The sequence below is a fragment of the Hypanus sabinus genome, chromosome 14 (assembly GCF_030144855.1).
Source record: "Hypanus sabinus isolate sHypSab1 chromosome 14, sHypSab1.hap1, whole genome shotgun sequence".
Taxonomy (NCBI): domain Eukaryota; kingdom Metazoa; phylum Chordata; class Chondrichthyes; order Myliobatiformes; family Dasyatidae; genus Hypanus; species Hypanus sabinus.
This window is the reverse complement of record NC_082719.1, coordinates 30,797,972-30,818,557: the sequence shown is the minus strand read 5'-3', so window position 1 is coordinate 30,818,557 and position 20,586 is coordinate 30,797,972. Positions and strand designations below refer to the sequence as shown.

At 40.3% G+C, this 20,586-nt stretch overlaps 1 protein-coding gene across 3 annotated transcripts in view; it reads left to right on the top strand.

Moving 5' to 3' along the window:
* The window catches only part of kcnip4a (potassium voltage-gated channel interacting protein 4a), a 283,163-nt gene that overhangs the window by 260,694 nt on the left and 1,883 nt on the right, over positions 1-20,586 (top strand). For all 3 annotated transcript variants that reach the window (XM_059988950.1, XM_059988948.1, XM_059988949.1), the window contains exons 5-6: positions 4,970-5,077; positions 18,223-18,327. In XM_059988950.1, coding sequence (XP_059844933.1) covers positions 4,970-5,077; positions 18,223-18,327 — 213 coding nt within the window. The remainder of the gene's footprint in view (positions 1-4,969; positions 5,078-18,222; positions 18,328-20,586) is intronic.

Below are 20,586 nucleotides of genomic sequence, written 5' to 3'. Positions count from 1 at the left end.
ATGCCCTCTCTTATTATAAATAAGGTGGCTGTCCACTCCATCTATACCTCTTATCATCTTATACACCACTATCAATTCACCTTTCATCCTCTGTCATTCCAAACAGAAAATCCCTAGCTCACACAACCTCATGAGATATCAACCTGGTAAATCTCTTCTGCACCTTCTCTAATGCTTTCACATCCTTCCTACAGTGAGACATAGAAACATAAGAACATTGAAAACCTACAGCACAATACTGGCCCTTTAGGCCACAAAGCTGTGCTGAACATGTCCCTACCATAGAACTACCTAGGCTTACCCATAGCCCTCTATTTTTCTAAGATTCATGTACCTATCCAGGAGTCTCTTAAAAGACCCCATTGTTTCCGTCTCCACCAACGCCACCAACAGCTCATTCCACGCACTCACCACTCTCTGCATAAAATACTTACCCCTGACATCTCCTCTGTACCTACTTCCAAGCACCTTAAAAGTATGCCCGCTCTTGCTAGCCATTTCAACCCTGGGAAAAAGCCTCTGACTATCCATACGATCAATGCCTCTCATTATCTTATACACCTCTATCAGGTCACCTCTCATCCTCCGTCGCTCCAAGGAGAAAAGGCCGAGTTCACTCAACTTATTCTCATAAGGCATACTCCCCAATCCGAGTAACATCCTTGTAAATCTCCTCTGCACCCTTTCTATAGTTTCCACATCCTTCCTGCAGTGAGGCAACCAGAACTGAGCACAGTACTCCAAGTGGGGTCTGACCAGGGTCCTATATAGCTGCAACATTACCTCTTGGCTCCTAAACTCAATCCCACGATTGATGAAGGCCAATGCACCGTATGCTTTCTTAACCACGGAGTCAACCTGTGCAGCAGCTTTGAGTGTCCTATGGACTCAGACCCTCAAGATCCCTCTGATCCTGCGCACTGCCAAGAGTCTTACCAGTAATACTATATTCTGCCAACATATTAGACAGACCGAAATGAACCATGTCACACTTACCTGGGTTGACAACCAGAACTGATCACAATGATTCAAGGGTGATGTAACCGGAGTTTTCTAGTGCTTCAACATCACCTCCCAGCTCTTGAACCCGTTCTCCCAGCACACGATATGCCTTCTTAAATGCTGTATCAATTAGTGCGGCAACTTTGAGGGATCTGTGGATGAGGATCTCAAGATCCCTTTGTTCTTCTACACTGCTAAGAAGCCTACCATTACCCCCTGTATTCTGCCTTCGAATTTGACCTTCCAAAGCGAATCACTTCAAACTTCTCTGGAACAAACTCCAACTGCAGATTCTCAGCCCAGCTCTGCATCCTATCAATGGTAACCTTCTACACTAACCACAACACTACCAACCTTCATGTCATCTGCAAACCTACTAATCCACCTTTCCATTTGCTTATCCAAGTCTTTTAAAATAATCACAAAGACCAGAGATCCCAGAACAGATTCCTGTGGAATCTCACTGGTCAATGATGTGCAGGATTAATATTCTGAATGCATGTAAGCAAACTGGATACCATGTTTCCCACCTTTTAAGTGTGCTACCATGGGACACCTAGTCAAATACCTTACTACAGTCCATATATACCACATCCACTGCTCTACCTTTATCTTTGACTTTGAAAAACTTCTATAAATGCACAGCAGGAGAGTATCCTGACTGGCTGCATCACAGCCTGGTATGGAAACACGAATGTCCAAACAAAAAAAGCCTAGAAAAAATAGTGGACATAATCCAGTGCATCACAGGCAAATCCCTCCACAGCATTGAGCACATTTACAAGAGTGCTGCCACAAGAAAGCAGAATCCTTTAACATGGACACCCACTATCCAGGCCATGATCTCTTCTGGCTGCTGCCATCGGGAAGGAGGTATTGGCACCTTAGTTCCCACACTATCAGGTACAGGAACAGTTATTACCTTTCAACTATCAGGCTCCTGGGCCAGCATGGATAACTTCACTCACCTGAATTATGAATTGATTCCATGATCTATGGACTCACTTTCAAGGACTCCACAAATTTTCTTCTCATTATCTTGCACATTTTGTCTTCTTTTGCCCATCAGTTGTTTGTCAGTTTTTCTACGTAGTTTTTCATTGATTCTATTGCATTTCTCCGTTCTGCTGTGAATGCCTGCAAGAAAATGAATCTTAATGTAGTATACAGCAGGATATACATACTTCGAAAATAAACTCCCTTTGAACCTTTGAACTTTGAATCGATTCACTTCATCGCTGCTCACAGAATTCAGTCTTGTGAGGCATGATCTGCCTCTCACAAAGCCAATCTAACTATCCCTGATAAGACTGTGCTTTCCCAAATGCTTGTAAATGCTATCTCAAAGAATCATCTCTGATAGTTTGCCCAGCACTGATGCAAAACTTACTGGTTTATAATTCCCAGGAATAAATAGATTTGAAAGGTCATCAACATGAAATGTTATTCTCTCAGAATATTATAACAGGTTAGGTAAATTATATGTGGTGAACTAGAACATCAAAGCACAATCATGGTAATGTCATCTGGATATAATTATACAGCAGATAATGGAGATCCATGGATTATTATTCAATTCTCATACAATGGGACTGCCCCCCCCCCCTTACCTATTATCTGTATTCAACCTGAATCCATCAGGTTGTGCTGAAACTAACCAAGACTCACAGAACAGGATAACTCTGCTGTTTTTTTTAAAGTTTGTCACAACTGTGCAACACTGCAACCAAATAGAAATGTAAATCCTACAAATAGCATAAAATTAAAATAGCACAAGTCTACAAAATATATATTGTAGGAAATATTTCAACTATAACGTCGAACTGTTCACTACTACAGTCTTTGTATTTCCACAATCTTACAGTTTATAACAATGTTAACTCTTAACTGTAACAGTAACCCCTGCCTCAGTACATAACATTTCATTCAGTTTTAGACCCACTCATCCAGATAATTAAACAAAGCAGTAGGTTTCTAACTGTACTGGAGGACCTAACCTGTGTGCAATTTCCTTACAAGCAGCCACAATTCCACACCCCTCCCCAACTCCTTGCTTTCACAATACAAAAGAATGCCACCTATGACAATTCATTGGCATAATCCTCTCCCTTTGTAATTGCTCCTTTTATGCTCACTTTATTTGTTATCATCTAACCAGTGTAATACAACTTGTTTTTGAAACATAGAAACATAGAAAACCTACAGCACAATACAGGCCCTTCAGCCCACAAAGCTGTGCCGAACACTTCCTTACCTTAGAAATTACCTAGGGTTTGTGGTAAACTATATATACCTGTCTGGACACACCCCTCTGCTGACTGCTCCTGTGGTTCCTCCCACAGACCCCGGTGTAAAGGCTATTGGGGCATTGCTCCTCCCTCAATCTTTGACATGTCGTGCTCCCTTTCTCACTGTTAATGAAAGCCTATCATTCACTTCTAGTCTCCTAGAATTATTGATGGTGCATCAGGGTTACCCAAAGCAAAGCTTTTTCTAAGCTTCATGTACCTATCCAGGAGTCTCTTAAAAGACCCTATCATATCCATCTCCACCACCGTCACCGGCAGTCCATTCCATGCACTCACCACTCTCTGAGTGAAAAAACTTACCCCTGACATCTCCTCTGTACCGTCTTCCAAGCACCTTAAAACTGTGCCCTCTCATGCTAGCCATTTCAACCCTGGGAAAAAGCCTCTGACTATCCACATGATCAATGCCTCTCATCATCTTATATACCTCTATGAAGTCACCTCTCATTCTTCGTCGCTCCAAGGAGAAAATGCCAAGTTCACTCAACCTATTCTCATAAGACATGCACCCCAATCGAGGCAACATCCTTGTAAATCTCCTCTGCCCCTTTTTCTGTTTTCCACATCCTTCCTGCAGTGAGGCGACCAGAACTGAGTACAATACTCCAAGAGGGGTCTGACCAGGGTCCGATATAGCTGCAACATTACCTCTTGGCTCTTAAACTCAATCCCACGATTGATGAAGGCCAATGCACCGTATGCTTTCTTAACCACAGAATCAACCTGCGCAGCAGCTTTGAGTGTCCTATGGACTCAGACCCCAAGATCCCTCTGATCCTCCACACTGCCAAGAATCCTACCATTAATACTATATTCTGCCATCACAGTTGACCTGCCAAAATGAACCACATCACACTTATCTGGGTTGAACTCCATCTGCCACTTCTCAGACCAGTTCTGCATCCGATCAATACACTGCTGTAACCTCTGACAGCCCTCCACACTATCCACAACACCTCCAACCTTTGTGTCATCTTCCCTTTTGTCAATTTAAATGTCAAAGGAAGTGGAAGGGAATAAAAGTACCCAATAAAAGTTGGCTTTCCTAACATGATTAAGTAGGGTTTGGTCAGCTCCATGATAGATCAGTCTGTGAAAGGATCATGTTTCATTGTTGTTATATTTTTCTTGTATTATGCATTACCATGTCATGTCACTGCGCGTTGTCTCAAATATCCCCATGGTGCAAAGACTATCACAGTTATTTAAGTCTGATGCGAATCATGTGTGGCTGACCAATCAAAGAAGGATAGATAAGCAGTTCTCAAGAACGCACAAAATGGTCCAATGCCTGGGGGAAGTAACCTACTAAAACGGAGGGAACTAAGGAACAGCAGCAGTTGCTAACAATGCTGATAAGGGGAGGAATCTAGCAGAATGATACTGGGACAGTAATGTTCCAAAATGGTGAGTACTCAGGAGACTCTGAAAGTGAGAAAGTGGAATTCCTGTTTCAATTTTTTCGGTCCTGCAGGAACACTCTGTGACAGTGCCACCTTGTGGTGATATTGAAGTACTGCCTTTGGCCTGAGTTCGATTTTTTGACACATTTCTAACACCTCTGTGGTGAAATGTGTTCTTACGGAGCCATCTAATAATGCTCAATGTTGGTTCCTAAACTGAGAATTTGTTTAATTCCTGATTCTCTATCATTTTAGGATTTTGTCCTGGGTCTTTCTGTTTTACTTCGTGGGTCAATACAAGATAAACTAAAATGGGCTTTCAATTTATATGACATAAATAAGGATGGATATGTGACAAAGGAGGTAAGATATTCCCTACACTTTAACAGTGTTGAAAAAAAGTCTCCATCCACACTGGCCAAAAAATGTTATGAAGTGGATTCTAATCTCTTGTGTTTATTGATGAGTGGTGATTCCCTAGGATGTGTTTAATGTCTCTCTTCACTGACAGGTACCATGCACCACAGAAAATTCTCCTGCCGTGTGCTATTAACTCTTGTATTTACAATAATGTTATGATGTATAAATCACTGACCTTTTAATAATGTGATGAATGCAACATCTTTAGAGCCAGAAATTTAAAGACAACACTTTGTACAGATAACAATCATCTAATCTATTTACTGATGATCACTGTTGTTGTGTGAATGAAGTGACTGGAGAAAATTGCTGATTGATACAAAGCAGCATCTTTATTCGATAAAACAAGGTACAGCAGGCATCATTCGGAGACGCTTTTGGTTGAAAGATCTGCTGGCCCAACGTAGGGCTCAATATTTTATGTACCAAACATCAAAGGACAACTCCAAATTTACAATGTATGGACAATGCTTTCTTTGAAACTGCACACAACCTTCACCCCTCTTGATTAGCATCCACACCACAGACATCCAAATTAATTTTAATCAGGATTGTCTGGTCTGGGATTCACTGCTTGTGGGAGCCCATTGTTCAGAGCTGCACTCCAAATTAAATCCACAATACATATTCAGATATGAAGACCGATAGCCAGCCAATTGCTAAATGTTAATGTCCTAAACCCAAAATTTGCTCCAACAATCACAAAAGCTGTTACTTTGGGAGTTAATTTGACTTTTGTATAGTATTTCTTTTATGAAGTACAAGCCTCAATGTCTCCCTTTTCCGCCCTTAAAGCAGCAGTGCATCTTTACTGTGGATCTCCATAATCACCTTTAATTAATTTGAATTTCACTTAAACAATACTTGTTTCTAAGCAAAAACAAATAAACATCAGAGGTAGAGGAAATGCTAATTAATACAAATCAGTATGCCATTAAACATTTTCTTATGTTTGGTGTTTGGATCAGGATTTCAGTAATCTTCTAATTAAATATACAGTTCAAAAACAATAATGTCATGTGACTACAACATCTGTAGTAATGTTTTTTATATTGGGGAGATGCCACATCCATTTACCTCTTCTCTATACTCTTATTGGTAAGGCAATGCACAGTGCAGGCAGGATCAAACCACTCCATGCAAAAGTTGACACCACCATTTTGTGCCGTGTCATATGACGTAGGTGATCATCGTCCCTTGATCATGATTGTTCTTGGCAAAGTTTTCTACAGAAGTGGTTTGTCATTGTCTTCTTCTGGGCAGAGTCTTTACAAGGCGGGTGACCCCAGCCTTCTCTGCAGAGAGTGTCTGCCTGGCATCTGTGGTCGCATAACCATATGTATCAGCTGCTCCCATGTGTATCCACCACCTGTTCCCATGGTTTCATGCAACCCTAATCAGGGGGCTAAGCACCTTGCCCAAGAGTGACCCACAGGCTAATGGAAAGAAGGAGAATGTTACACTTCCTTTGATATAGATGTATCCCCACCCTACCACCCAGTTACAAAAGATGGTGGAATGCAAGAAGAATGAAGTCTGAGAGGTTTCAACCAAAACACACTTTTTAATCTTCCTCCTGTTCTCAGTTCACTTCAAGGACTTGCTTTTACTGTTGCAGGAGCTATAAACTGATGCATCTACGTCTCAATTTTGCAAACACTGTGTTAATGTGAAAATAGTTTGATAACTAAGATCTTCTCTTGATAATATTTAATTGTGGTGGGCAGGGAAGTGGTGGCCTATGACCATCTCTTTTCATCTGATATGAGATGCAAACACAATTGCAGTCCACTGTTTATTCATTTCCATAGATGCAACCTGACCTACCGAGATCCCTGAGCATCTTGGGTGTTATGTTGAACTGCAGTTCACAGAATTTGATTTCTGAAGATTTAAGATTCCAAGGCTAAATACAAGATCTGCAGTGAGACAGGAACAAAGTATTGCTACAGTTGAAATATCAATTGTCCATCACATGGTTAAATAAATAGTTCAATTTTCAGAAAAAAAAATATCTTTGCCTTTCATAAGTATAATGTCAAGTATTTTAAAACAAGTTCTAGCAAGAATTTTTCAGAGCTGGAAACCACAAAGGAAATCTGCAGAATATTGAAACCAATGAAAATAATGAAAGATAAGACCTGTACAATATATATCATGCCAGTGGTAATATGAGAACAGAACAACTTCAAGCTAAGTGCTTTTAAGCAATCATCCATCAGCAAAAAAAAAACATTCAGAATACTGCAGTTAGATTGGAACAAACTGTTTTTCTTTTATTCCTCAAAAAGTTGCTTTGACATAATATTAAATAAGTTGAAAAATGATTACATGGTTTCTGCAGGTAACACTGTCAATATTCATGAAAGAACAAGTGAGAATCCTAAATACTGGATCATATCAGATTCAGATTTATATTTTGCATGTACACCAAACCATACGGTGTTTGTGTTAACATACTCAAATATGTGCTGAAAGCAGCCCACAATGTTCACACACACACACACACACACACACACACACACACACACACACACACACACACACACACACACACACACACACACACACACACACACACACACACACACACACACACACACACACACACCCTTACCAACCCCCAGGACAGGCGGCCTCTGGTCTGCAGTTATACCTGAAGAACCAGGGGGAGGATAATTCAATAAGCTAGAACAAGATAGAGATTTAGTGAAGTCAAGACCTCGTTGACTATGAGGAAAAACTTAAGAAGCAAAATGAGCATTCAAAGTAAAATAGTTTATTGTAGTTTAATTTTCATAGCATTATCAAGCAATAAATCATGGATACAAGACAATCAACCCAACCTGCCAATCTTGTTGTCCACCTAACATATCCTATTTTCATGCATTTTTATTCATATCTCTCCAGGTTTCACCCCTTCCATCTACCCATTCAATTGTTTCTTAAATTATACTGTTGTACCTGCCTCAATAACTTCCTCTGGCAGCTCATTCCAGATACTCACCACCCTTTGGATGAAAATGATGCCACTCAGACCTTTTCCCCCTCATCCCAAATCTATGCTTTGCCAGTTCTCATTCATATTCAACTGTCGCCACACTTACGCAAAGTGTTGGAAACTTGATGAGTCAGGCAGCATCTATGCATACAAATGATTGGTCATCATTTTGGATCAGAACCCCTATTTACTGACATTTATTGTGTCAACGTGCATAAAAGCCACATACATCTTCCATCTTTATATGGAATAAGGTAGCTGATTATGTAGTGAAGTTAGAGACTGGCAGGTATGATGTTGTGAACATCATTGAGTCATGACTGAAAAAAGATTGTATTTGGGAGCCTAACATCCAAGGATACACATTGTATCTAAAGGACGGGCAGCTAGGCATAAGGGGTGGGGGTGGCTCTGTTGGTAAAAAGTGAATTTAAGTCCTTAGAATGAGATGATATAGGATCAGAAGATGGGAGTTATATACAGACCTCCGAACAGCAGCCAGGATGTGGGCTAGAAATTACAATGGGAGATAGAAAAGGCATGGCAAAACAGCAATGTTACGATAGTCGTGAGAGATTCCAACATGCAGGTAGAGTGGGAAAATTAGGTTGGTGCTGGATCCCAAGACAGAGAATTTGTAGAATGCCCACAAGAGGACTTTTCAGAGCAGCTTGTGCAGTTAAACCCACAAGGGGATCAGCTATTCAGGATTGGGTGTTCTGTAATGAACTGGATTTGATTTGGAAGTTTCAGGTAAAGGAACTCTTAGGAAGCAGTGATCATAATACAATAGAATTCACCCTGCAATTTGAGAAGGGGAAGCTAAAGTCAGTTGTGTCAGTATTACAGTGGAGTAAAGGGAATTACAGAGGCTGGAGAGAGGAGCTGGCCAAAGCCGATTGGAAGGGGGCACTAGCAGGGATGACGGCAGAGCAGCAATGGCTGGAGTTTCTGGGAGCAATTCGCAAGACACAGGATAGATACATCCCAAAGAAGAAGTATTCTAAAGGCATGATAACACGACAATGGCAGATAAGAGAAGTCAACGCCGGCATAAAAACAAAAGAGAGAGTATATTATAGAACAAAAATTGGTGGGAAATTAAATGGTTGGGAAACCTTAAAAAACCAACAAAAGGCAACTAAAAAATCCATATGGGGGGAAAGATGAAATGTGAATGTGTGCAAGTCAACAATTCAAAGAGGACACCAGAAGTGAGAGCTTTGACCAGTGACGAACCTCGACATTGGAAGTTTTGAAAACAGCTAGAGGTCATGGTCCATTTAGTTACCAATGACATGGGTAGGACAAGAGATGATGCTCTGCATAGGCAGTTCAGGGAGTTAGGTACTTACAGAGTACAAGAAATGCAAGAGAACTTAAGAAAGAAATTAAGGAGGCTAAAGAATTGCTCTAGCAGACAGGGTGAAGGAGAATCCCAAGGGATTCTATAGATAAGTTAAGAGCAAAATGATTGCAAGGGACAAAATTGATCCTCTGGAAGACCAGAATGGTAATCCATGTGTGGAGCCAAAACAGATGGGAGAGATCTTAAATGCATTTTTGCATCTGTCTTTACTCAGGAGACAGATACAGAGTCTATAGAAGAGGGACAAAGCGGCATCAACGTCTTGGACCCTTACAGATTACAGAGGAGGAGATGTTTGCTACCCTGAGGCAAACCAAAGTGGATAAATCCTCAGGGCCTTATGGTGTTCTTTCAGACCACATGGCAGGCAAGTGCAAAAATTGCCAGAGCCCTTGCAGAGATGTTTAAAACATTCTCAGCAACAGGAGAGATACAAAAGGATTGGAGGATAGCCAATGTTGTTCTGCTGTTTAAAAAAGTTTCTAAACAGAAACTAGGAAATTATAGGCTTGCGACACTGACATCAGTAGTGGGAAAGTTATTGGAAGGTATTCTAAGGGACCGGATATATAAGCATTTGGATAATCATGGACTGATTAAGGATGGTCAACCTGACTTTGTCCTTGGAAGGTCATGTCTAACCAATCTTAAAGAATTTTTCGAGGAAGTTACCAGGAAAGTGGATGAAGGCAAGGTTGTGAATGTTGTCCACATGGAAGGCTGGTCAAGAACACTCAGTCACTCGGCATTCAGGATGGGTTAGTAAATTAGATGGGACACTGGCTTTGAGGGAGAAGCCAGAGAGTGGTAGTAGTGGGTTGCCTTTCTGACTGGAAGTCTGTGACTAATGGTGAGCCACAGGGATCAATGCTGGGCCCTTTGTCGATCTGGATGATAATGTGGTTAACTGGATCAGCAAATTTGCAGACGACACCAAGATAGGCTGTAGTCAGCATGGTTTTTTAAGGAAAAATCTTGCCTGACAAATCTGTTTGAATTCTTTGAAGAAAGAACAAGCAGAATAAACAAAGGAGTTATGTTATGTACTTGGATTTTCAGAAGGCCTTTGATAAGTGCCACACATGAAGCTGCTTAGCAAGATGACAACCCAGCAAAGATACTAGCATGGACAGAGCATCAGCTGAATGGCAGGTGACAAGCAGTGGGAATAAAAGGAGCCTTGGCTAATTGGTTGCCAGTAATTAGTAGTGTTCTGCGGGGGTCAGTGTTGGGACAGCTTCATCTTACATTGTATGTTAATGATTTGAATGATGGAGTTGATGGTTTATGGCCAAGTTTGCAGATGATACAAAGACAGGTGGAGAGACAGCTCGGGTTGAGGAAGAAGGGAGGCTGCTGAAGAACTTGGACAGATTGGGAAAATGGGCAATGAAGTGACAAAATGAATAGTGTTGGGAAGTACATGTTCATGCACTTTGGTAGAAGAAATAAAAATATAGATTATTTTCTAAACAGAAAAAATACAAAAATCTGAAGTGCAAGTGGACTTGGGAGTCCATAAAGGTTAATTTGAAGCCTGAGTCAGTGGTGAAGAAGGCAAATGCAATGTTAGCATTCACTTCAAGAGGTTCCTATGGTAGGGGAGTCTTGGACGAAAGGAGACAACCTCAGTATAAAGAGACGTCCATTTAGAACTGGGATGAGGAGAGATTTGTTTCGCCCGAGGGTGGTGAATATGTGGAATTTGTTGCCACAGGCAGCTGTGGAGGTCAAGTATTCATGTGTTTTTAAAGCAGAGAATGATAGCCAAGAAATACTTCTTAAATTTGAAGACCAGAACAATTTTGAAGTATTTCCAACAATCCTCTAACTTCTGAGCAAGTTTGATTTCTCTGCTTTTCATTTCATTCCCACTAAAAACTAACCTCAGTGCTTTGTTTGTAAATTGTTATTATTAACAATCTCTACCTCTGTTGATTATGCATCTGTACTCCCAGATACCTCTATTCATTTTTACAAAGATCATGTAGTTTTATTTGCTATTTAATATGTATCATGCTATATTATTAATAACAAAATTAACCTGTCAATTTCATGCCTATTCTTCAAATGTATTGATGTATTATTATATTTTTTACAATCCTCCTTGGTAATGGATATACAGTATACTGTTTTATTGTTTGGGTAATTTAAAGAGGAAGGTGCTCATCACTGGCACCTTCCTCTTCATTCCCTGGATGTTGTATGAATGTTTGGCTTAGGTTTTATTTTGCTGTTATTCACCTGGGGCCTAATGCAGAGGCTGAACTGATGATGCACATTCTGCAAATGAGATTTTGCTGGAATTTTAGGTGACTACTCAGCCACACTTTTGAAATTTGGCACTACTTAAAGCGGTTGAGATCTTTTGAAGTGACACAGGAGACTGCAGATGCTGGAATCTGGAGGAATAAACAAGATGCTGGAGGACCTGGGTAGGTCATGCAGCATCTGTGGAGGGAACTGGGTGGTCTATGCTTTGAGGTGTGATCCTTCCTCTGGATCAAGTCTTGATACACACCCATACACTAGGACGGCCCTCCTCTTCAGTCAAGGGAATTCTGCTCATATTTAGAGAGGAAACAGGGAGCAGCTCAAGTCATGTACAATTTGTTCACTGAGAAGTATTCTACATCTAACTCAGTGCTTCCCAACCCTTTTTAGCCTTTTCATACTTGCCAACGCCCCTCTTAAGCACAATATACTTCCCAGCATCCCCATGATGTAAAAACATTTCTACGATATGCTAGCGTGAGAAAGATGATTCTGTTTTAAATTTTTATTTGACTTTAATCCTACACACAGTCCTGTGCTCTGTACAGCAGCTTCAATATCAATGTGATCGTTGAGCTTGATGGCTTGAGCAAGAGTTGAAATATCTGGCTCAAGCTGTGACAGCAAAAACCTGAAGTCCCCATGCGCAACAATGTCCAAGCAGTTCCTGTTTTTTGTGAGTATGTGGTCACTGCACTGAAGCCTCTTTCAACAAGGTAGGGGGGTTAGAAAGGCAATAAAGAGCAGTTTTGCTCTTCTCCAAAGACTAGGAAACTTTGTATGACAGTGTAGCCACATACCACAAAAGCTGACATTTTTGAAAAGCATGTTTGCTTCTTCATCTTTCTGAATTTTGGTAATGTCTTCCTGCAAGTTCTCTTCCTGTCTTTCCGCCTTGCCACGAAATGGGTTTATTACCCAGTCCAGAATTTTCAGCTCGTTCAAAACTTTGAACTGATACTGAAAATCTTTCTTTGGTGGCTGCAGGTGTAAGTAGTACTCTGGCACATCACCTTCTGTGAAAGAGAGTGCCATCATCTCCATGCAGGGAAACTGTGTACGTTCTTCTCCCAATGCTTACATATTTCCAATTTTCTATTAAAAGTGGGCATTGTACTTTCTGCCTGATTTAATTAAACTGATTTTTTTGCCATGCGATTTCATATTTATTATGTTCATTTCATCATACAGATCAGCTAGTTATGCCATATCTCCATGTAGAAGTTCAATCTTGTTTCTCAAGCTCTTCTCGACTTCGAGCAAAAATTCAGCTACAGTGTTAAAAAGATCAGAGAAACATTTTAAGCAGCAGCCTTTTGACAGCTAACACACTTCATTGTGAAGAAGCAAATGTTCAAACTCTTCATTATATTGGTTACGTAGAGGGCCAGGCTTTAGATGTTTCAGAAAGGACAGGGAGGGAGTCAAAAGAGGTGGGGATGTGGCATTACTGATCAGAGGTAGTGTCAGAGCTGCAGAAAAGGAGGAAGTCATGGAGGTATTGTCTACTGAGTCTCTGTGGGTGGAAGTTAGAAACAGAAAGGGGTCAATAAATGAACTGTACTCTTTGTTTTTTATAGACCACTCAATAGTAACAGGGACATTGAGAAGCAGATAGGGAGACAGATTCTGGAAAGGTGTAATAATAACAGGGTTATTGTGTTGGGAGATTTTAATTTCCCAAGTATTGATTGGCATCTCCCTAGAGCAAGGGGTTTAGATGTAGTGGACTTACTTAGGTGCGTTCAGGAACGTTTCCTGACACAATATGTAGATAAGCCTACAAGAGGAGAGACTGTACTTGATTTGGTATTGGGAAATGAACCCGGTCAGGTGTCAGGTCTCTCAGTGGGAGAGCATTTTGGAGATAATATCACAATTCTGTCTCCTTTAACACATCATTGGAGAGGAATAGGAACAGATAAGTTAGGAAAGCATTAAATTGGAGTGAGGAGAAATATGAAGCTATCAGGCAGGACTTGGAAGCATAAATTAGGAACAGATGTTCTCAGGGAAATGTACCGCAGAAATGTGGCAAATGTGCAGGGGATATTTGAGTGGCATTCTGCATAGGTACATTACAATGAGACAGGGAAAGGATGGTAGGGTACGAGAACCATACTGTACAAAGGTTGTTGTAAATCCAGTCAAGAAGAAAAGCTTACAAAAGGTTCAAAAAACTAGGTAATGATAGAGATCTAGGAGATTATAAGGCTAGCAGGAAGGAGATTAAAAATAAAATTAGGAAAGCCAGAAAGGGGCCATAAGAAGGCCTTGGTGAACAGGATTAAGGTAAACCCCAAGGCATTCTACAAGTAGGTGAAGAGCAAGAGGATAAGATATGAGAGAATAAGGCTGATCAAGCATGACTGTGGGAAAGTGTTTATGGAACCAGAAGAGATAGCAGACATAGTTAATGAATACTTTGCTTCAGTATTCTCTACAGAAAAGGATCTTGGCAATTGTAGGGATTACTTACAACGGATTGAAAAGCTTGAGCATATAGCTATTAAGAAAGAGGATGTGCTGGAACTTTTGGAAAGCATCAAGTTGGATAAATCTCTGGGACCGGACAAGTTTTACCCCAGGCTACTGTGGGAGATGAGGGAGGAGATTGCTGAACCTCTGGCAATGATCTTTGCATCATCAATGGGGACGAGAGAAGTTCTGGAGGTTTGGACGGTTGCAGATGTTGTTCCCTTATTCAAGAAAGAAAGTGGAGATAGCCCAGGAAATAATAAACCAGTGAGTCTTACTTCAGTGGTTGGTAAGTTGATGGAAAAGATCTTGAGAGGCAGGAATTATGAACGTTTGGAGAGGCATAATATGATTAGGAATAATCAGCATTGCTTTGTCAGAGGCAGGTCGTGCCTTACAAGCCTGATTGAATTTTTTGAGGATGTGACTAAACACATTGATGAAGGTAGAGCTGTAGATGTAGTGTATATGGATTTCAGCAAGGCATTTGATAAGGTACCCCATGCAAGGCTTATTGAGAAAGTAATGAGGCATGGGATCCAAGGGGACATTGCTTTGTGGATCCAGAACTGGCTTGCCCACAGAAGGTAAAGAGTGGTTGTAGACATGTCATATTCTGCATGGAGGTCAGTGACTAGTGGTGTGCCTCAGGGATCTGTTCTAGGACCCCGTCTCTTTGTGATTTTTATAAATGACCTGCATGTGGAAGTGGAGGGATAGGTTAGTAAATTTGCTGATGACACAGTTTGGAAGTGTTGTGGATAGTGTGGAGGGCTGTCAGAGGTTACAGCGGGACATCGATAGGATGCAAAGCTGGATTGAAAAGTGGCAAATGGAGTTCAACCCAGGTAAGTGTGACGTGGTTCATTTTGGTAGGTCAAATATGATGGCAGAATATAATATTAATGATAAGACTCTTGGCAGTATGGAGGATCAGAGGGATCTTGAGGTCTGAGTCCATAGGACAGTCAAAGCTGCTGCCCAGGTTGATTCTGTGGTTAAAAAGGCATACGTGCAATGGCCTTTATCAACCGTGGGTTTGAGTATAAGAGCCGAGAGGTAATGTTGAAGCTATATAGGACCCTAGTCAGACCTAACTTGGAGTTCTGTGCTCAGTTCTGGTCACCTCACTACCAGAAGGATCTAGAAACTAGAGAAGGAGTGCAGAGGAGATTTACAAGAATGTTGCCTGGATTGGGGAGCATGCCTTATGAGACTAGGAGAAAACTCAGCCTTTTCTCCTTGGAGCAACAGAGGATGAGAGGTGACTTGATAAGGGTGTATAAGACGATGTGAGGCATTGATCGTGTGTTTTTATGCAGAGTGTGGTGAGTTTGTGGAATAGGCTGCCAGTGATGGTGGTGGAGGCAGTACAATAGGGTCTTTTAAGAGACTCCTGGATAGGTACATCAAGCTTAGAAACATAGAGGGCTATGGGTACCCCTAGGTAATTTCTAAATTAAGTACAGGTTTGGCACAGTATTGTGGGCTGAAGGGCCTGTATTGTGCTGTAGGTTTTCTATGTTTCTATGTTATAGAACTGGCAACATTTTCTGCTATTTAATGGATGAGCATTAATTTTGCCGATAGCAGGTATTACAAGAGTCATGCTTGGAGAAATTTACTGGCTGAGGTTTTTGACTGTGAGATGCTGACAGTGAAGTACACAATGGACAGACTTGGAACGTCTTTTTTTATAAGTGCCACTAAACCAGCATGGTGACCTGTCAACTGCTCTATCAGTTGCACAAGAAATCATGTTTCTAAATGAATACTTTTATCCTCAATATATATTTTAAGCATGCTGTAGATTGATTCTCCATTGATATTTCTTCTTCTCTTTTTACAAAAGAGAGTGGAAAAATGTTTCCATTTTTGAAGAAAAACATACATATGCCATTTCCAATGCCTTGTTGTCTTGTGCAGCTGACTCATCCAGATGTAGCTCTGTGCATAGTTGATACTCAAAGCCTTCACTCAATTTGTCAATACGATGAGCTACAGAGTTATTACTCAGAGTAATTGATTTTAAAATACTGCTATCTATTTTGATAACAGTGGTGAACACTTCTGATACAGCAGGCATTATTAATCTTTTGTGAATTGTATGAGATCTTCCGCACTTTTTTCCATCATTTTAGAGATGTTATAAGAAGCAATGAAACCACTATCAAGGTCATTTTTAGCTTTCTTGGCAAATGACTTGAGTATGCAACACTTTTCAAATACTTCTTTCATCTTCTGGAACTGAGTAACACCACAAGTAGCCTTTTACAGAAAGTGTTTTTTACAGAAGTGTCTTTTACACAGAAGTGTAAAAGTGTCTTTTACAGAAGTGTTCCTGCAATTTTGATGGTTTCATGGCTTCATTAGATAGTACATTATCACAAATAAGGCACATGGGGTGTCACTGATGGGAATGGAATAAAACCATATTCCAGGTATGTAACGTCATATTGATGCACTTTCTGTAGGTTCTGTATCTTCGCAGGATTAGACTTTAAGTCTTTACAACCTTCAAAACCTTCAGACTTCAGTCACACTGCATGTATTTATCAATCATTAACTAGGCAAAAGTAAAATAAAAAAATTAACACGAACTGGGAATGCCTATCAGATGTTGACATAGTTGGTCAGGTGGTCAGGTATCATACCTCAAGTTAGGGTGCTGCCACCGCCATTCCCCCCCCCCAAGAATCTTGACTGCCCCCCAGTGACTTCTATTTCCACTAACACTCCTTTAGAACATGTAACCCCCTTGGATATAACTGAAGCCTTATCATCTTTTGCTCAACTTAGAAGTGACAGATGGTTTATCACAATCAGATGAAAGGCTGGATTCCCCCTCACTGTAAATTGCAATCAGTAATTATAGACAGCAACACCTCTGCCATGATTATCCTCTACTCTGGCTCCCCTACAGGGCCGCATCATCTGCCCCTTTTCTACTCACTATACACTTACTTTTATGTAATCAGATTATGTTCCAACCCCATTTACAGTTTGCAGGTGACTCTACTGTAGTGGGTCTTATCTCAAATCATATTGAGTTGGAGTACAGGAGGAAGATAGAGAGCTTAGTGACATGGCGTCATGACAACAACCTTTCTCTCAATATCTGCAAAACAAAAGACCTGTTCATTGGCTTCAGGAAAGGGGGAGGGAATGGCGTGGTGCATATGCTCCTGTTTGCATCAACAGTGCTGAAGTTAAAAGGGATAAGAGCTTCAAGTTCCTAAGTGTGAATGTCACCAATAGCCTGGTCCAATACATTGACACCACTGCCAAGAAAGCTCACTAGCATCTTCGCTCCAAATAAGTCTGGCAGACACACACCTCCAAGCTCAAAGATGGCTTCTATTATAAGACTGTTAATGGAACAGTTCTTTAGAATTATAAGATGTTCTCTTGACCTCACAAGCTATCTTGTTATGACCTTACACCTTACTGTTCATCTGTAGTGCACTTTCTCTGTAACTGTTATTGTTTAACCTACTTTAATGCAATATTGTAATGAATTGATCTGTATGAACAGTCTACATTTTTTTCAGTTTACCTCTGTACAGGTTGCAATAATAAACCAATTTACTAATTTTCCTGATTGTACTGCGGTGAGGATTGTAGCTTCAGCACTCTGCTCATGCGGTGTGACAATGAATGCCTGAAGCCTAACATCCCCACAGATACTAAATATATATTTTATCCCTGACACGAGTGCTCTCTCTGGGTGACTGACACCCCTCCAGGACATGAACCGTCATTAGAAATAAGTAGCAACCCAGGAAGAAGAGTTCGAGAGTGGTGCAGAATTACTAATAACATGTCAAAAAAGAAACCTGGCGAAGGCTTCTGTACACGACATCTATGAAAATCTCGCAATAGTATTGATATTGAATGTAATCAATCTGAAATACTTTGACATATGCAAGCTTTATTTAATGTATTATTTTTAATCACGGTTTGCAGGAAATGTTGGACATCATGAAATCTATTTATGATATGATGGGAAAATACACTTATCCTGTTCTTAGAGAAGAAACACCCAGACAGCATGTTGAATTTTTTTTCCAGGTATGTGGTAAACAGCTTTGTGAGCACAAAAACAATACAATTAATTTAACAACTTTTAATTGCTCTTCTAAATTGTTACCAATTAAAATAGAAATGATGATATCAGGTAACCAATTGTCAAATCAACAATTGACAGATCCCAAGTACAGGGACAATGAGCAGAGATTATAGAAACTAGGACTTAGAGTCATAGAAAAGTACAGCACAGAAACAGGTCCTTTGGGTTTAGTCCATTTAAACCTCTGACTCCCATCGACCTGCACCAGGACCATAGCCCTCCATATCCCTACCATCCATGTAACTATTCAAACTTCTCTTAAATGTTGAAATTGAGCTCGCACGCACAACTTGCACTGGCAGCTCATTCCACACTCTCACAACCCTCTGAGTGAAGAAGTTTCCCTTCATATTCCCCCTAGCTTTTCACCTTTCAGCTTAACCCATGACTTCTAGTTGTAGTTCCACCCATCCTCAGCAAAAAAAGTCTGCTTGCATTCACCCTATCTATATTCCTCGTAATTTTGTATATCCTCACATGGCATGGAAAGGAGACATCTAAGAAATGTGTCAGAATTGTCAGAGGTGAATGCCAGTACTTTAATTGTCACCATTTATCCACAATACCATCACCAAGTCTAGAATTCCTACAGAAGTCCCAAACTTGTTGTCATCCTTGCTACTGTTCTGCCAACAGAGTTCCCATGTTGATTGCAAATCCACTCTCGTTCCCCAGCACCTGTTCAATGATGGAAATTGTGCTGGATTAGTGCTGGGTTGAGGCAGGTTCAGGGAGCATGAGGGAAGGAAAGGGCCGTGTTTGATGGGAGTGGGTAGGTCACAATTTGACAACAATTTATAGTTCTTTTATGGGTGGTGCTTATTCTGGTCTTATCAAATGTAAGATTTGTAAATTGAGGCAACACCAAGTGTGTATGGTTCACCTCTGATATCAACTTGTGACCCATTATATCACAGAGGTTTATGAAATTCTTCCAGAAACAGGAACAGTCAATCTTAAACTGAAGAAAGAACAAGCGGAATGGCTACCGATTAGTCTATGTATCCACAGGAGTTTTGTCATTGTGCAAAGAATGAACATTGTATGGACTAGATTTAAAAATTGAGTGGAAAACACTTTTTTCATTGTTGTTGCTTCAGATCTTTAGAAATGGTTAACATTTGGGTTCTAATGCTTGTATTGAAAAGTGCATGCACAATCCTCTGGGCAGAGATGTTGGATATTATGATGCAGTTGGTTGCACAGAATGAACTGAGTATCCGTCAGACTGACAGAAGTTATAAGTGCCATTATGGTATTGGTTCTAAAGTGCATAGACAGAATAAGCCAAAAGCAAAAGAAAAGAAACTGCATATGGTAAACATCTGAACTAAAAATTAAAAAAAAATAGAGGAAAAGTTCAATAATTCAGGCAGCGTCTATGGCAAGAGAAGCAGAGTTAACATTTCAGGTCAATGGCATTTCAGAGCTTTGGCAAAAAGTCACCTTAAGCATTAACTCTGTTTCTGTGCCTACTGATTTACTTGTAGATTACTGTTTTTATTACAGATCCTGATATGGAGATGTTTGGGAATTTGTTCTAGAAATGACTGTAGATATAATATATGATAAACACACATCTACATCTAGCTAACATGTATCTCAGCCTCTGATACCTCCACTGGGTAACATACATGAATTTACAGTAGAGGTGATGTATGGTAGAACTTACAATAGAAGCAAATACCATTCTGAACAAGTGCAAAGGCCAGAACCTGCTGGTAATATCTCAACTTGTAGCTCTTCAAGGCTGCGGTCTGCAACATGCCCTAAAACCTAAGATAAGGAATCCACTCTAACATATTTGTGCCAGTTAGACATTTGACTTCGATGGAAAGGAATGACTAGCAGAGATTAAAGTATCAGTATGTTTAGATTTTATTAATTGACTTAACTTATTAAATTCTTACTATAATTGAATATTTTAGAAGTCTTTACATTCAAATTGCTTTATCATTTTAATATTTTTGAAAAAATTCTTTAGAAAATCATTGTTAATTTCTTTACAGTTTTAGAATGTGTAAGTCAGTGTTTGAAAGGCAGCCAAGCCAGGGAGGTACAGCTGTCACATCCCTTCACTATTTTCATGGGAGGTTTGTACTAGCCTGTCAACATGAGTTATGAATGGAAGGACCTGACACAGCACAGGTTGATAACATTTCAGAGCTCTGCAAAACGTTGTTGACCTTAAGCACTAATGG